Below are 16,424 nucleotides of genomic sequence, written 5' to 3' on the forward strand. Positions count from 1 at the left end.
CTTCAGAAAGATATTACAATTTATAAGTTTACACAAGAAATGTGATTTTCAGATTTGAGGAGACATAAGATTAAGAAGATAAAGTAGAACAACAGAAATTGAAGAGGTTGAGACAACCTGCAGTGTTGTCAGTGCAAGCAGCGAGCACCTTGTGAACTATGTTCAACACTATTCAAAGAATGGGATGATACAGCAGTCTAATTCATAAGCCTGAACTAGGCCAATAAGAAGAGCTACTATAAAACAGCATTTACACATCGATTTGATGAGGGGGCCATGCTGCTCGTTTCTCCCTCCTGTTCCCAGTGTTGGACAGGATTTGAGCTAGCTCACCACTTAGTGTATACTGGCACCTCTCCAGTGAAGCTAATACGAGTTATGGCACTTATCTCCAGCCAGTCGACAGAATTTTCAGTAGTTAATTACCTGAAAAACAATCCTATAACATACTTGTTGGTATCAAACTTTGTAGGAAGTGTAAAACCTAAACTCACATCTGTTTTCAGCTCCTTTGATTAGTGTGCTCTCTCAGATAAGTTACTTAATTTCTTATATCACATTCTCATCCTGTAAAGTCAATTTTAAGTGGCCACTTTTCCTTGACTTAAAAAAAAAAAATAAATCAGAATAGCTAAGAGCACAAAAATTGCTACTGTGTAACATTCCTTATTCTGGTACGTAGGGTATGCAGCAAGCAGCTATTGCTGACGAAGAGTGACTATTTTAAGAATGGCACAAAGCATGCTAAAGAACTTCTTTAAACCCATCCAGCGTCAAACTCCAAGCTCCTAAAGCATAAGAGACAATTTTACTTTCAGGTATTTTTGCTTTCATTTGCTGCTGTTCATCACCCTGGCAGTTGGAGCACGAACACAGCCAGCTTGCCCAAACCTTTCGGAGAAATACAAATGAATTTAAACTCTAGGGCAGGGTTTAGCCGTGAGCAGGCGTCAGCGTTACTACCACTCCACCATAGGTCCTTCTCCCACACCTCTGTGCAGCCACCCCGCGGGGCGTTACCTGCAATGGCTTTAAGAGTAACACCGATTCATTCACACAGCCATCATGACATCAAGCTGTCCTGCGCTAATAATATTCCTAAGAGGTTTCATTAAGAGAGAAATGGATATTCCTACTCAAGCACTTGCCTTCCCCTGCGGGACACTGTTTGATGGGCTCTGTAATCCGGCAGCCTCCTTTGCTGGGATGTGCCCGTCAGGAAGGTCTGAAGTCTGCCTTTCCTCTTGGGTATCAATTTGCGTTTTACTCCTTTCCTTTCCCTTCTCCAGTTTGAAGATCCTGTCAAAGAAGGTTACTTGTTTTGGCTTTGAGGCAGCCGCATCCTCTCCCTCAGGTGTCACTGACGCTGCGAGATCGATGTCGTGAAGCGATGCTGCCGGCGGGGCCCGGGTCAGGTTTTTATGCGCGTCTTCCTCCCGCGCAGCTGCTGCGGGAACCTCCGCGCTGTCACTTGGGGCTTTGTTCACTCCGGGCGCCTCTGAGCTGACATCAAGTTTTGCCGATCCAACTGATGAATCTGTAGCTGGATCTTCAGTACGCCCTGGTACAGACCATGAAAATGCGAAGACAGAGCGGGATTTAGCAGATGGCAGAGCTCTCCTGGCAGCGCTCCCGAGACTCTGCCCGCCCGCATCGGGAACGGGGCTCTGCTCCATTGTCTTCAGGGAAGAAACGGCCACATTATCCCGTGCAACACTTGCCTTTGCATCCACTAGGAACAGAAGCATAAAACAGTAATTATCCAGCACAGCTAAGAAGTTATACTGGTTGTACAATTAATCGCGGTGACCTCGCTCTTTAATAAACTAATTCTGAAATGTGGAGCCTTGGGGAGGACCGCACAGAGTGCAGCTTATTTAGAGACCCCGTTGTCTTCCTGCGCTAAATACGAGCTGCCACTCATCTGTCAGACCTGCCAGTCTGATTCTCTTTCCTGTCATTCCTTATTGAAGCCGGTGCAAATTTTATCATCTCCACATCCCCCTCTCACCTGCCAGAGTCAGAGAGCAGCCCAGGTTTTTCACTACTTAGCCCAGCAGGCATGCCGAGGTTATTTGACTTTCCAATTAAAGTTAGAGTGATATGCAAAAAAAATAATTAATCAATAAAACTTGAGAAAAAGTTATATATCAATACATTATGCTTTCCTCTGCCAGAGCTAAATGGGAAAAAGAATGGAAACTGTGAAGACTAATTTAGTTTCCTGACTTGCCAAACTCCCCACAGGGCTTTGCAGTCATAACTTCTTTCATTCATATTTCCAGTGCTGTTCCTTGCCTCGCTGCCTACTCTCCACAGTGCAGTTTCTACTTGCGCTCCTCCTCTATTGTCTGTAGGTTAGTTTAACCCTGATTTGAATACTTATAAATCACGTCTGGGCCAGGCTTCTTATCCTTATGTTTGACTCTTTTTCCCCCCCCAAAAATATGGTTCCTAATCACATTTCCCCCCCTCAAAATTCTCACAGATAGTTCCCCTTTGTGGACACACATGGCAATCATACTTCAGATGTGAAGAAATCTTTCATCTGAAAAGTATATTTTATGATTTTATATTACAATGGCACTTTGATAATACAGCTGAGGTGAAAATCCCTAATACTGTATATGCAGACAGGAGGAGAAGGCTCCTGCTTTACAGAAGACAAAAGAAACAAGAGACAAAAGCAAAAAAATAAGTCTTTCCTGTATCTATTTTGTGGATGGGAGACTGAATCACAAATTATGTGGTGTGAAACCCCAGTAAACAAGAGGAGGCTTGTCGAGAGGTAAACCTTACAGCTTCCCCTCAGCTTGAGCTTCTCTTCCCTACTTTGGCTAGAATATATATCCAACTTCCCTGTCAATCACCACCACAGATTTCAAGGATGAATTTAGATCTACTTAATTATAACTGTGAAAAACTGACAGTCTCAAACCAGCTTGCTAAATTAGAATTTTTAAATTGTCAGTTTCAGTGTAAAATTGAAATTTTTTCAAATGATAATTGTAATAGTCTAGTCAATATTATGCCCGTCACATTTGCTTTAACAGAAATAAAAACCCATATACCAACAAAACCTGACTAAAATGCCTGTCTTCCGCAGTACACATCTCCAGTGTTCAGCTTCGTTTTTTTAAATTTCTTTTTAAGATAAGGAAAGTAGAACACTTAGATCACAGCTTTCAAAACTACCTCTTTGCTTTGCACAGCAAAATTACCCCAGCTTTCCGCTGTTTACCCCAATTGCCCCAAAATTACCTCAATCCTTTCCACTCCTGCAAGGATTTTGCATAACAAGACGCAAGCACCAGCAGGCGCGGTATAACATGGGTCCGTACCCATTTCATACTGTCCTCCCGCAGCAGTGCCCAGAGGAGGACATCCTGGTGACATCCAGCCCTGACATCCCCTTCCCCACGGCCTGAACTCGGTGGCCCAGAGTCCCCGCCGGGCCCTTGTTTGGGTTGGTCCTGACTAGCAGGAGGTGGGAGCTTCCATAAACCCGAGAGATGAGTGCCGGAGGGCGCCAGCGTGAGTCTCCAGTGACTTTACCGCAATAGGTGCCAGCAGTGGAGGCAGCAGCCACCAGTCAGGGCTGTGGTGGCAGGATTCACAACTGCAGCCAGCGCTTTACCAGCTGCTGGGGAGCCGGCTCCTAACTTCTCTACTTCTAACATTTTTAACCTGACATTTGCTTTCTTATTGTGTTTTGTGCACATGCAAGCATGCAGAGAGGCCAGAGTGCCTCGGTACAACCCGCTCTGTCCAGGTTCAGAGATTTTCACTTCTTTGTGTGCACTCTAATAAAGAAAATTTCTTTCCCTGCATTCTCTCCGTTACTATTCATGTAAGAAAATAACTCACCCTGGCAAGAATCCTTTGCCAGTAATATTCTTCTGCAATATTTCACGAGCACCTATTTCAACATACTGACATGGAAAGAAAAGGTACAAATAACTACCCACTCAACCACCTATTCCGCTATTCAGTCAGGGCCGCTAAGTATCAGTTATAGTTTCCTAAGCCTCCTGTAGTACTATATCAAAAAGAACTGCAGCACTTACTTCTAATTATAGTTGGAAACTTGGGAAGGAAGTAAAAAGCTAAAGCTTCCCCAGCTGAAGAATGCAGAAACAATATCCATTGGAAAATAATTGTAATAGATGCTGAACTTCTGCTTTATGTAACAGATAAAAAAATGAAACACAGGAAAACTGTCTTTAGTACAAAAATAGGAATAGAAGCTCATCGTTAAGAAAACCAACCAAACAAAAAGTAGCTCATGAACCTATCAAGGTCCTTTTATCTCTAATTATCATGGAAGGAATGAAAGACCTGGAAAATATCACCGACGTGAGCTCTGCAGCATGTCTCTTGTGTCAAAACAGTTCAAACTCTTTCAGGGAAAGTCTGCTCAGACACCGGGCGAAGCAGATCCCACCACCAGAGAGGAGACACTGCTGTGGTGGGCTGGACAGAAGAGTTTGACTCATGCCATATTCACAGCAATCTGATGGAGAAAGGCTTTGAAATTACAGTATTTGGATGAAAAGCGCATTATATTTTTGTTTTTAAAGTGACACAGAAGTGCCATTCTTCCCAAAATTATTCCACAATCCAGAGGCAGAATTAGGAATAGAAGCAAACCCTCCCAAATTCTAGGCCAGGCCTGCACGTAGATCAAAGCTGCTCACTCTGAATGAGATTAATAACTGCTCTGAAACAAAGATCAATATACAATTTACAGCACTGCTGTGAGATTGCATTTCATACTACTGCTACACAGGCTTTTTCCTTTCAAGTATTTAACAAAAGACAGTCACACTACACAAGATTTGTCCTTCCTTTCCCTTCATCAGAATGTGTTGAAAAAGCAATAATATAGCTGCACAAAGTCCCTCTTCTGTAAGAACACACCCAAAATAAGCATTTTTTTTTTCAGAAATTCACTATACTAGACTGACATTTTTTGCCTTGACTTAAGAAAAACTGTACAGAGAAGAGTAATGGTTAGTGCAATGTTATGTCAATACCATTTCCCTGCTCAGAAGTAATTGCTGACAGACTTTCTCCCCCTTCCTTTCACATCCTTGACCGTCGGATTTTAGGCACTTCCGTAGGCTGAGGATGAAGAACAGCACTAAGTTTGCTGACACAGAATGGCACCAAGTCTGCAGAACTGGCCACTGGATTTTAAAAAACAAGTGCTTAGGTTTTACTAGACAGAGCCAGCAAGTGAGATATTATAATGGACAAAGCCTTAAGGCGAGCACAGGCTTTGAGTTGCCCATGCGAGCTGCAAAACTGACCACATAGGAATGGGATTATTTCTGTTCATTATGGGGCGTAACGTACCCAGAAGCCCACAGGCAGGCAGCAGAGCTCAGAAAGCATCGGTGTAGAGCGCCTGCAGTGAAGCACCGATTTCACATGTGTTTGGGACCGAGATGCAGCACTCGGCCAGAGGGAACGGCAGATGCAGGCAGGTTTCCTGAGGATGCAGCTGACATGAAGGGAAGTTCAAGAGCTGCCAGGCTGAAATAAATGAAAAGGCTGCCCGAGCTTTTGTCAGCTGATTTGCTTTTGCTAATCAGTGGGAATTTAACCAGACTTCAACCTGGTGCACATAGCAGATGGCAGCCAAACTCCCTCAACTGGGACCAAAACCAACTCTGTCCAGCACTTCCAGATTGCCTTCCCCCCTCCTCCACAATAACCTGATTTTCTCTGAAGCTTAGTTTGCTCTTTTTATTCCTGGCAGCAGCCTAAGCCACGTACTAGGTAGGCATCTATTTTTGATGCTCAATTTGCCCAAGTCAAATCCTTCAGATGCTTTCTTAAGACATGCTCCTTTTCCTTAGCCTTTGATTGCTAGTCTGGTTTCAGTAGTTATATGCACCCTCACAGCTAATACTTACATGTAGGAAATATATAAAATAAGGTCCTGTGATGTCTTACATTGGCAGTGTCTCACCTCCTGCCATTTCTCCTACTGACTCTTTCATAGTGCCAGTAATTTTTAGCTGTTGAATGAGGAGCAATGTGAATTGGCAAGGTCTTCAGCAGAGACTTCTCTTCCTGTAGGCCACTACCATGCGAACACACCATAAAATAAGTGCTGGGAGAAAATGTTTTCTGATGTTTTTGCTTTTGACAATAGAAAAAAAAATCAGGTTCTTTTTGAAACTGAACTGAGCAAGCCATTAGCTATAATTATGGTCTTAGTATCTTTAGCTATTTTGAATACAAGTCAGTCACAAACAGATATTTTACTTAGCAATGCAATTACTTTGTTCCCTGGAGTTTAGATAATCATGGAGACAATAGATTTTAATGGCCATGAAGGAACCATTAAGGGCTACAAGGCAACATTTGGCACTCAGAAGTCCATCAGGGTAGGCCAGCACAATGGATTATAATAGCCCTGAATGAATTACCGCAGCAAATACTAGGCTTAAAAGTCTAAATACCTAGCAACAAAGAGTGAATTTTCTAATTTAAATTTCTGACAATTTTTTATATATATTGTGTAGGTTAATTTTTCCTTGTGTTATTTAGAACTTGGTTGGTATCATAATGCTACAGTAGATGTAGAATGTTCAGATCTTCAAGTACACCCTGTGTTTTTATGGGGGACCCCCAAAAACTATTGTGACAAGACTAAATGATAGTTTTCAGAAGCATTAGAGGATTCCAAAACAAGACATTTTCACCCTTTCTTAAAAAAGAAAACACATACTAGTATTCCTTTACAATCTTTCTTGATTATTACATGCAAATGAAGTTGACAGTACATTTATGCTCTAAGAATAATTTTGTTTCACTGAGTTAAATAATATTGTCATTTACCTAACAGATTTACAGAAATTAATGGAAGTAGGGGAAGGGAAGCTAGCAACAAGAATAGCAATGATCATTCTTGAAAAAAAAAAACCAAAACAAAAAACCAAAAATGCATTGTGTTTCACACCTTACAGGCACACAGAGTTATGGCAATATACCCATTTCTATTAGATACTGCCTAGTAGCAGAATTCGCTGAATCAGATTTATCCTCTGGAACAAAGGAATTGCATCTTAACTGAACTTTTCTTCTTTGTGTAATCTTTCTTTTTATAAGCGAATCACGGTTCTACTCTGCATGTAATTACTACCCAAATACAAACAAAAACTTTTCCCACTTTGTCCTCCTGATACATTTCTGCTCTATGTAGTGCAAATCTCAGAGATATATGGTTTTTAGTTCCAGCCTTCTTCCCTTTACCTGTTGTCCACCAAGTACCTGTATTATTTAAAGTTCAAAAAGGCCAACACAAAACACTAGGAAAAGTCAGGATCACATTTGCTATCCTTTTGCTTGCAAAGCAACACGTCACAAAGCAGCAGTAAGGGCACCACTGCTGTTTAAATGGCATTACAGGAGGAGAAGGTGGATGCTAGCACTGTGCAATGTCTGCAGCCCTGATAATCAATAGGAGCAGGAAAGGCAAGTCATGGAAAGAATCCTTAAGTCCACACATCTGTCAGCCGTTTGAGCAGAAGCAGCAAATGTAGAGAACCGGTCACCAATCTGCTCCCCCAGATGTGAAGCAGATGGTGACAGGGCTCTTCCAAATAACATTACTTCCTCTGGTTGTATTAAGTTAACTCTCTGGATTCTTTTTTTCATTATATTAGCAGATATAGATTTCATAGACTCATTTATCAACTATACCATTTAATGCACAGCACATGGTCAGATCACTGGCAATCACAGAAATGCAAACTAACAAGACAAAGACCACAAACATACGTCTAACACTATTAATAAAATCCCCTTGCTTCATTTGCCTTTTTTGCAGCTCTTTTATCTTCTGCAGAAGTGCTCACTTTATGACCATAAAATAGATTGCAGTACTATTTCTTGCATTATTTCATTTTAGAAATACTACCGACTACATTTTCTATAGGAGTAACTTCTATCTCCAAACAGCACTTGCACTTTTATTTCACCAGAACCTTGATTACATTACACAAACTGGTGAGATTTCTGTGGTATCCATAGAGTTAATGATTAATACTGCTTTTTAAACACTAATAAAGTTAAAATACAAATAATATCAACACAGGACAGTCCAATTTTTCAACTTGCTACTTAAACTGATTTAGTAATTACATTAATTAGGTAACCCATTTAAGTAACATAATGCCATATGCTTCATTTTGTATATAAAAAGTAAAATGTACACTTATTTTCTAGGTCTTCAGACAGTGTAAATCATCTGGCTTTTATTTACTCCCCAGAACTCTGCTGGTTTACACCAGCAGAAACACACAGCTACAGGCTTCTATTTTCTAGTAGGCAATCGTTTAAACTGACTTATTATAGCTAGATGGCATTAGGAAATTAGCCATGGAACAGGAATTCTGAACTGTAATCAGTACCATCTGCATATTGCCATACCAGTCTTTGATTATTTTTGTCTACGCTTCGATTTTTCAATGGGATGTAACAGGCTGAGAGGCTTCTCTTAATAATGAATAGTAAAATAATATTTTTTTTTTCCCTTACAGAGATTGGAGAAAATTGTTGGGTTTTTATTGTATTCTGAAAACAGAAAAAATCCAATGGAGGGAAAACACTGGTAAAATTAACGTGGATGACTCTGCAGAGATGTGAACTGAAGCAACATTGCTGCAAATGAGAGCTGCCTGAATGCTGCTCAGGAACGCTCCAAAGCCAACAAGAGGTGGAAGGAGAAATCAATGAGGTGCTGAAAAGTAAGGAGAGACATACATGTCTGTGGATGAGAGCAACTGCCCATGACTATGTGGGGATAACTTTTCAAAACTACTTGGGGCCAAATTTTTAATGCTCAGGCCATGTAGTTGACACCAGATCCTCAGGATGTCAGCTCGGTACGTGGGGCTCGGCTGCGGGCAGGCACCATTCCATGGGGAGCCCAAGGTCCAGCCTGCCACTGGTGACATTCCTCAAAAACCCAGTTGCTGTCCTGCCAGGAGCACCACCCAAAGATGTCTGAAATGGGACACGCTTACTGAATAATGATTCACCCACATCCCCACCAATTATTCTACACTAACACCCACAGCTTACACATAATAGGGGCATATCAATTTTATTTCATTAGTGTACAGAGAAAGAGGAAGTTGTCCCCCCAGCACCATGCTTTGTTGTCCTGGCAGTAGTTGGGTAATAGCTAATATATCCTACAACAGTAACAGGAGAGAGGTGGTCAGAGCTGCACCCAGCAGCCTTGTGACGGAGTTTGAACAATTCTGGTAAGTAGGACTGACCTCTTGGTAATAACGTTGTCAGCCATGCTGCATTCCCAGCTGTGGCTTATCTAGCTCCATAAATTACTGTGCTATGCCCTAAATTCTCTAGAATTCAAACACAGGCAGTTGACACAGTTAAGTTTTGTTTACAAAGATCTCACTGCAGATTACATGTACTCTGCTCTCTTCAAGAGGAAATATCCCTACACATTGTCAGTAACAAATAATTGTTTGGCATTTTTGAAGTCAAAGCAATGTGCTCACTCAAGAACACAGGACCAGAAATCAGAGAACAGGATGGAAATGTTTAGATGAACAAAACGGCACTCACATCTCTATCATATCATTTGTTGAAATTGCTACTGAAAGGATAAGAAATATAGTTTCACAAAAATGCAGAGGTGGTTTCAGACTTTACAATCTTTTGGATAAGAACATGTAGCTAGGATATGGATTTTATTTTAAACTTTATTTCATTTTTTGTAACCAGCTTGCAAAGAATTTTGCATCTCTTTTATCAATGTAAAACTGCTTAGAACACCCCCAGAAGATTGAGCACATGCAGAATGCTTCAAAAGAATGTATTTTATTGCGGTCTCTGAAAGAAATCCCTCCCAAAGAGTTTCCTACTCCCTTCTTTTTCTTTTTGTCACCGTAATACAATATTACTCTGGGCTTTAAGTAATTTACACTAATACATTTCTTTTGTGCTTGCATGATTCCATCACCCTCTCCTGCACTCGATATTGTCACCACCTGGGACACTTGGCAAGCCCCCCTCGGGGTCACACAGCTGAAGTGCCAGACCAGCAGGGTGAACTCCTGTTGTCCTCAGGTATCCCTTGAGACTCCTTCCTCAAGCTCCTTACAAAACATAAGTCAAGCGAGATGCACTGAGCTCACTGGTGAGCACATCCGTGTTACCTGGAGCAGCACAATGATCATTTTTCTGGCCCATTACCATCTTAGCTGCTCTGTCCATCCCATGATACTTCTTTTCTGCAAAGCTTTGTACTGTTCTACCCTGCCTATCTTTAGGCATCATTATTTGACAATTTGGGGATTGACCCTGAAATCTAGGGCACACTGTTGATTTTTTTATAAACAGAAAATTATAGCAGCTTTCCATATAATGGCCCAGTTTCTGTACAGTCCCAGAGTTGTGCCCACTGTGACCAGAGGACGGGTTTGGCAAAGCACAACAGCCTGACCAACAGCACGACCAACAGCACAAACATCTGCCTCACAACACAACAGCCTGACCAACAGCACAAACATCTGCCTCACAAAAGTTACTCCTCCATAGTAGTGGGGAATATTTTAAAGCTCAATACATTTCATTTTTAGCCTGTGTAAGTTTACTTTTTTCAACGCATCCAGTCCCCTTGTTTGCTTGGTTGGTTTTTTTTTAGTAGTCTCCTACATCCCCTCCAGACTATCAGTTTCCACACCAATGGGTGTTCCAATCTGGCATCCAAGCACAACGACATCTCCTGGTAACTCCCAGCTAGTGGCAGGGATGCCATGACATTATTTAAAGACAACTCGCTCTCCCTTCCACCACATGAACTGTTCTCTTCTCCCAGTCTGCAGAGCAGCATTTCACTGACCTCGCTAACGGGCCACTGATCCTTGCATTGGTGCCGCATTATGCCCCTTTCAAGGGCCCCAACTTGTGCTCATTGCAGCAACAATTCCTCCAAGGCTCGTTAGAGGCACTACCTCCGCCAGAGCCCAAGCAGAGGCAGTTTATCCCACGACACTCTGAGGTTTGGGCAGCGACCTGAAAGACACCAGCACCAAACCACTCCTGCCCTATGATACCTCGTGCAACCCAAAATCTTCAGTCTATAAAACCACTTTTTGTGGGCTAGATACAGAACCAAATTCTTAGAACAACTAAACAAACAGTTCCCAGAGGGCTTTGGAAATATTCTCCTATTTTACTCTTTGTTATCTTTAAACTTTTAAGCTTGTGAAAAAACACACATACTGATTCACAAGTAAGAGCTGAAACACAGGCTCATCTTTTACTTTGAGATCATGCATCAATATTTATTATTGCTCCAGTATAAACCTCTCTCTGCCCATCTGCTGACAAAAGAAGTGCAAACATGCCACCCTTCCCCAGTACATACCTTCACCATTCATTGCAGGAGAATGAGTCTGAACAAATGCAGCAGATCCATTTTTAATGTTATCAGGAGATTCAGATAGAGCCTGAAATAGCAAATAATACAGTTCTTAGGACTGAGTACATCCTGGGACTCAAAAATTGCAATGTGCAATATCCAGGGAAGACGAGAGTGGGCAGCTCTTGCTTACCTGGTAGCTCTTTCCTGTGCATGTATTGTCTTCTTCAGCTTCCTCTGGGACACTCATTGTATTCCCCATAGTTCCTGCAAGGTGGAGGGGGAAAAAAAAATCAATCCAAATAACCCCTTCTTACTCATTAATATGAATTTACTGCCTAATTCAAATTGATAGACAGCCAATGGTGACAGACTCTGACAGGCTGTTTAAATTCCTAATAAGCCCCAGCTGCTTTCCCAAAGGCACCTGCCCTGGTCATCAGTGTGCACCAACCAGTCTCACCCAAACCCAGCTATGTGCAGGGGCTCACAGCTGCTCACGGGAAATGGTACAAATGAGCAAACTTTTCTTGTTTGTTGAGGAAAATTGGATGCAATCACTCCTGCATCATTCATTAGGACTCAGTAGATGTCCTAACATGGAGTTAGCGGCAGAATAAAGTGAAAAACACCAAAATGTATGAATAAACATACAGCTTGGTGAGGTTTTATATTTTTGTTTGGTTTTCATTTAAAAAAAAAAAAGAGAGAAAAGAGGCAGCACGTAAAGATGTCATGCATGTAAACTCTGAAAGTTAGGTGCTGTATGTCCTGCAGTTATGTATGTCAGATCCTCTGGGGAGAATTCTCACCTGTGGCTGGGGAAGTGTTTGCCTGCTCTAGACAGCTTCACCAGTTGACTGAGCTGTGTTTCCTTGTCTCGTTCAAGCACTGCCAGGCCTGTAGCTGCAGCAAGTCAGAGACAACATGAACCAGCCACTGCAGCATTCGTCCGGGGTCCTAGATGTGTTTTTCCAGCATGTTGTGTTGCCACAGGGGCAGCACTACTTTACCTAAGCTAGTCGGGTTAAAATGGCTTTCTTATGTTCGTATCCACTGAAGTCACAGCTCTGACTGCAATCCAGGCATAATCTTAGCTAGTTAATTACTATTAATGCATTAGATAATTCAACACTTAGTGAAACTGTTCTGTTTTCTTTAAACTTTGTTTCAGGAGCAATGTGTTTCATTCAGTTTTAGCCTCTTTCCTATGTACAGGTACACATAAACCTGTTGAGGGTTTTGTGTTTTTTTTTTTTTCTTTTTCTTTTCTTTTACCATTAGTTTGAAATAAGATTATGTACCTTCCAAACTTGCTGTGCCTCAGGATTCTAAATTATTTGGGGCCAAACACATTCCCTGCAACATGGTGGAAGGGCAAACCAGACTGAAGTCAAGAGGAAGGTTCCTATTGACTTTGACTCAGGATATATGTGTATACCTACTGCTAAAGCTACACAAATAAACAATAAGGAGAAACTATTCTGAGCCACACCTTGAAAGAGGAAAGTCTCCGCAGAGGAGAAGGCAGAGGGCTGGAGCCGCCTCCAGCCTCAGTGCTCATCCTGTTGGATGTCCTGCCCAGCCACCGTGGGTACCAGGTGCTCTTCTGGTTTATTATTGCTCTGGGTTATGCCTGCATGAATCAGGGAAGCTGCAGAGGTGTGGATGAGAGCAACTTCTTTAGTGTTTTAATTAAACATCTCCTGGCTATTGGAGAAGAGATGGAAAAGGCTAGTTTTGCTAAATCATGTTCACTAGAATTTGAAGGTGAGAACTGGGGGCAGCTCTCCTTTCAGCCCTCAGCCCCAGGTGTCTGCTTCCAGTTTACAGAGCTCAGGCTGGTCGTTTCCTAACTCCAATCTACAAACCTTTGCTTTACGGGGATGATCAAGATCTGGCTTCTATTTTATGTTGCATCCCAGCTGATGTACAAACCAAGCTGGGCCTCTCTCCAGAGATGGTTGTTGTTCTCTGCGAAGTGCTTAGTGCCGCGCTGGACACTGAACGGCCCCCAGTGATGCTGAAACATGAACTGCACTGCTGAGAATTGCTGCATAAATAGCGGCTGCAGGACTGAGCCTTGATTTCAGAGTGCAGAGTTATTTTACAGGGATTTTATCTTCTCAGCTGATATTTCCACCATAAATCAGAAGTTCTGATTTATGGTGGAAAACAGCCAGCGTTTCCCCATGGATGTACAACGGCCTCTTGTCCTTGCTATGTAATTCTGTTTCCTAGCAACTTTAAGCATTAGCCTATCGGAAAAGAAGAAAACAAGATTCAAATCCTACTGCTTACTCTCGATGGTAAATTTAGTATCTGGTTGAATCTGGAGGATTTACTTTTGTTTTCCATTCACAAGGACGCCTGGTTTATACCAGAAGACAACTTAAGCAGAGGATGGAATATTTGCAGGTTACGCGCTTCCTTTTTCACATGTGCTGTAAAAGCAGTACATATCTGTGGGGAGCGAGAGAAGCAAATTCCTATATTTTTTTATTCTGACAATGATTTGTAGCTTGATTCTCAATTACTCCAGTTTCCTGTTGGTGCAGCTCTACTCACGTCAGGTAAGTTATCTTTGACTGATACAGAGCAGAGATCGCGGGCTCTGATCTCTGGCATATTTGGCTTTAGGAGAGATTACCCATTCTCCACAATCAAGTTTATAATTCTCACTGAAATAAAACATACATAGTGGCCATGTGGAATTTTAAAAGATTTTCACTCACCAGAACCCTCTCTTTCATAGAAAGCTGAACACGGCTTGGAGGCTATTTTTGCTAAAAATGGGACAAACCTGCTACGTAGCCCTCTCGGGAATATGATCCCAAAACACCAAATGCAATTCTGCACCATGCACATATATAATATGTCTTCAGACTGTTTCCCTCCTTGCAACAGTAATTGATTATTGCATTGCACTGGTTTTTGCATCGTATACACAGTATCACAACTACACATTTGGCATGCTCTGGGGCAAAGAGGCTACTGAAGAAAGGTGACAAATCTGTGGCCATTCCTCTGGGTGCAGAGCTCAGTCAATGGCACAGCCTCACAGTCCTGGCCCAGATCCTTTAGTGAAATTAGGAAGGTATATATGATAGCTTCTGCCCTATTTTACAGAAAAAATGAAAGGTCACTGCCACCTATAGACAAAACTGAGTATCAGCCACAGTGATAATATGCACATACAAATGGTATCAAATTTGCAGAGTTTCAAGTTTCCAAGCAAGTAATGTCACAGCTGTTCACTTTTGCCATCGCATCTAGAAATTGCTGCTGCAGAGACTGTTGCATGTTATGGTGCCCGTCTGTGGCTCTAGATTTACATAAACAAGCTCTGCTCCAGCTCTGGCATTAACATGAAATGGTTACGTTTTCCCCAAAGTGCTCAGGACTCTAGTTTATCCTAACAAATCCATTTTTCTCTCATTTGAAACACCTTCTCTTGAAGCTAAAGTTATTAAAAGTGGAGCCAAGAAGGTTTTAGGAAAAATATGGGATTCCCACAAAGCTCTCATTTGGTGTCCTTTTTTGCCAATCTCTTGACAAAGACCACCATTTTAAACATGGGCTGCCAAAAGCCGAGCACCAAGCCCCATTTTGGCACCCAGCTACAATCCTCACACAAGCAAACAGGTAGTCAAAAGATGCTGAGGACTCCCAGGGAGCAGTGACTTGCCTGAGAACCCCGACTCTTGGGGAGCTCTCAGGATCTGCCCACGCGCTTCTTCCCTGTGGGTAGAATCAGTCATTGTCAACCACTGAGGCCCTCTGCCCAGCTGTGAACCACACGCTGTCTCTTGGGATGCCGACTTCATCTCTCCATTGGGTGTTTTTGCTCTGTCGTGGTTATTAATTGTGGTGATTTATTAGTGGTGCAATCACCAGGCAGGACCCGTTTGTGCCTTTTGTTCTAGGTCTGAAGCACACAAAGCTGGTCTCTGTAGTAAGCTGTGAGTATGCAGCAAACCTCCACTCAACCTGGGAGCTGTTGTTGGCAAGATGTCTCTTTTATGATAGGAGACTTGACAGCGATTACAGAGACAAGACAATTTTCGAGAACTGAGAGGGGAAAAGAGATGATCCTGATGCAAGAACATTTTTCAAAATGAGAAGGAAACCCTTAGAAGTCAAGAGGAACCGGAGTAAGCTCATTCTCATCCCTAGGCTTCCTCTCTAGATACAGATTTTTTGATTAAGTTTCAAGGATATTATCCTCGAGGGGGGCTCATTCAGACCAGCTGGAATGCAGCCCGACTGGTTTAAAAAGGAACATGAACCGCCAGCCTCCAGATCAGACACAGCTCTGAAGCAGTTTCTTTCCCAAATTATGCTTCACTCCTTCTACTGTAATGCAGAAAATAATCCAAAAGAAAATTGTATTTTTCAGATTTTTTTGTAACTTTATGTGAACTGTAGTGTGCCCCGAGCATGAGCTCAAGGCTTGGTAAAATTCTCCTTTTTCTCTCACTCTCAAAAAGAATTGATTTTGGTCCTGGCAGAGTGGTAAAAGCTTTGAAAACTGTGACAGAAAATTACAACAAAATCCGTGATCTACTGTGTACTCTGGCAAAAGCCGGGTAAGCCCGACCTCTCTAATGTGTTGACCAACCTAGAGTATTACAACCACCTATGTCACAGCATTTAATAATCAAAAAAAGTACACAATTAATTCCTCACTAAAACTGGCCATATGTTGTATTTAAATGTCAGAAAAAATAATCAGCTTTACTTAGTTCGCTTTGCATCTCGTTTCATTATTGATATGTCACTCCGCAGGTGTTGGGGAAAGACTTAAATAAACTGGTGTGTATTCCAGAGGCAGAGGGAGGACCCAGCACACATTAATTCATGCAAAAAGCAGCCTGCCACAGGGCAAGGACGGGATCCTAAGCCCTGTAGCACATCCCGGCCCTTTATCCTGCCCCTTGGAAAGCAGGTGGGCATGGGGACACGTCAGTGTGCAGCTAGAAAGGCAGAGCTCCTGCTGTGATTCATGTGG

The 16,424-nt window shown here is 42.2% G+C and overlaps 1 protein-coding gene across 1 annotated transcript in view; it reads right to left on the reverse strand.

Moving 5' to 3' along the window:
* BCAS1 (breast carcinoma amplified sequence 1) overlaps positions 1-11,675 on the reverse strand; it is a 49,479-nt gene extending 37,804 nt beyond the window's left edge. The window contains exons 1-3 of the mRNA XM_009893361.1: positions 11,607-11,675; positions 11,420-11,501; positions 1,149-1,561 (exon numbers count right to left, since the gene is read on the reverse strand). Coding sequence (XP_009891663.1) covers positions 1,149-1,561; positions 11,420-11,501; positions 11,607-11,675 — 564 coding nt within the window. The remainder of the gene's footprint in view (positions 1-1,148; positions 1,562-11,419; positions 11,502-11,606) is intronic.
* Positions 11,676-16,424: the final 4,749 nt, after the last annotated feature.

Source organism: Charadrius vociferus, unplaced genomic scaffold (genome assembly GCF_000708025.1).
Source record: "Charadrius vociferus isolate BGI_N301 unplaced genomic scaffold, ASM70802v2 scaffold259, whole genome shotgun sequence".
NCBI lineage: Eukaryota > Metazoa > Chordata > Aves > Charadriiformes > Charadriidae > Charadrius > Charadrius vociferus.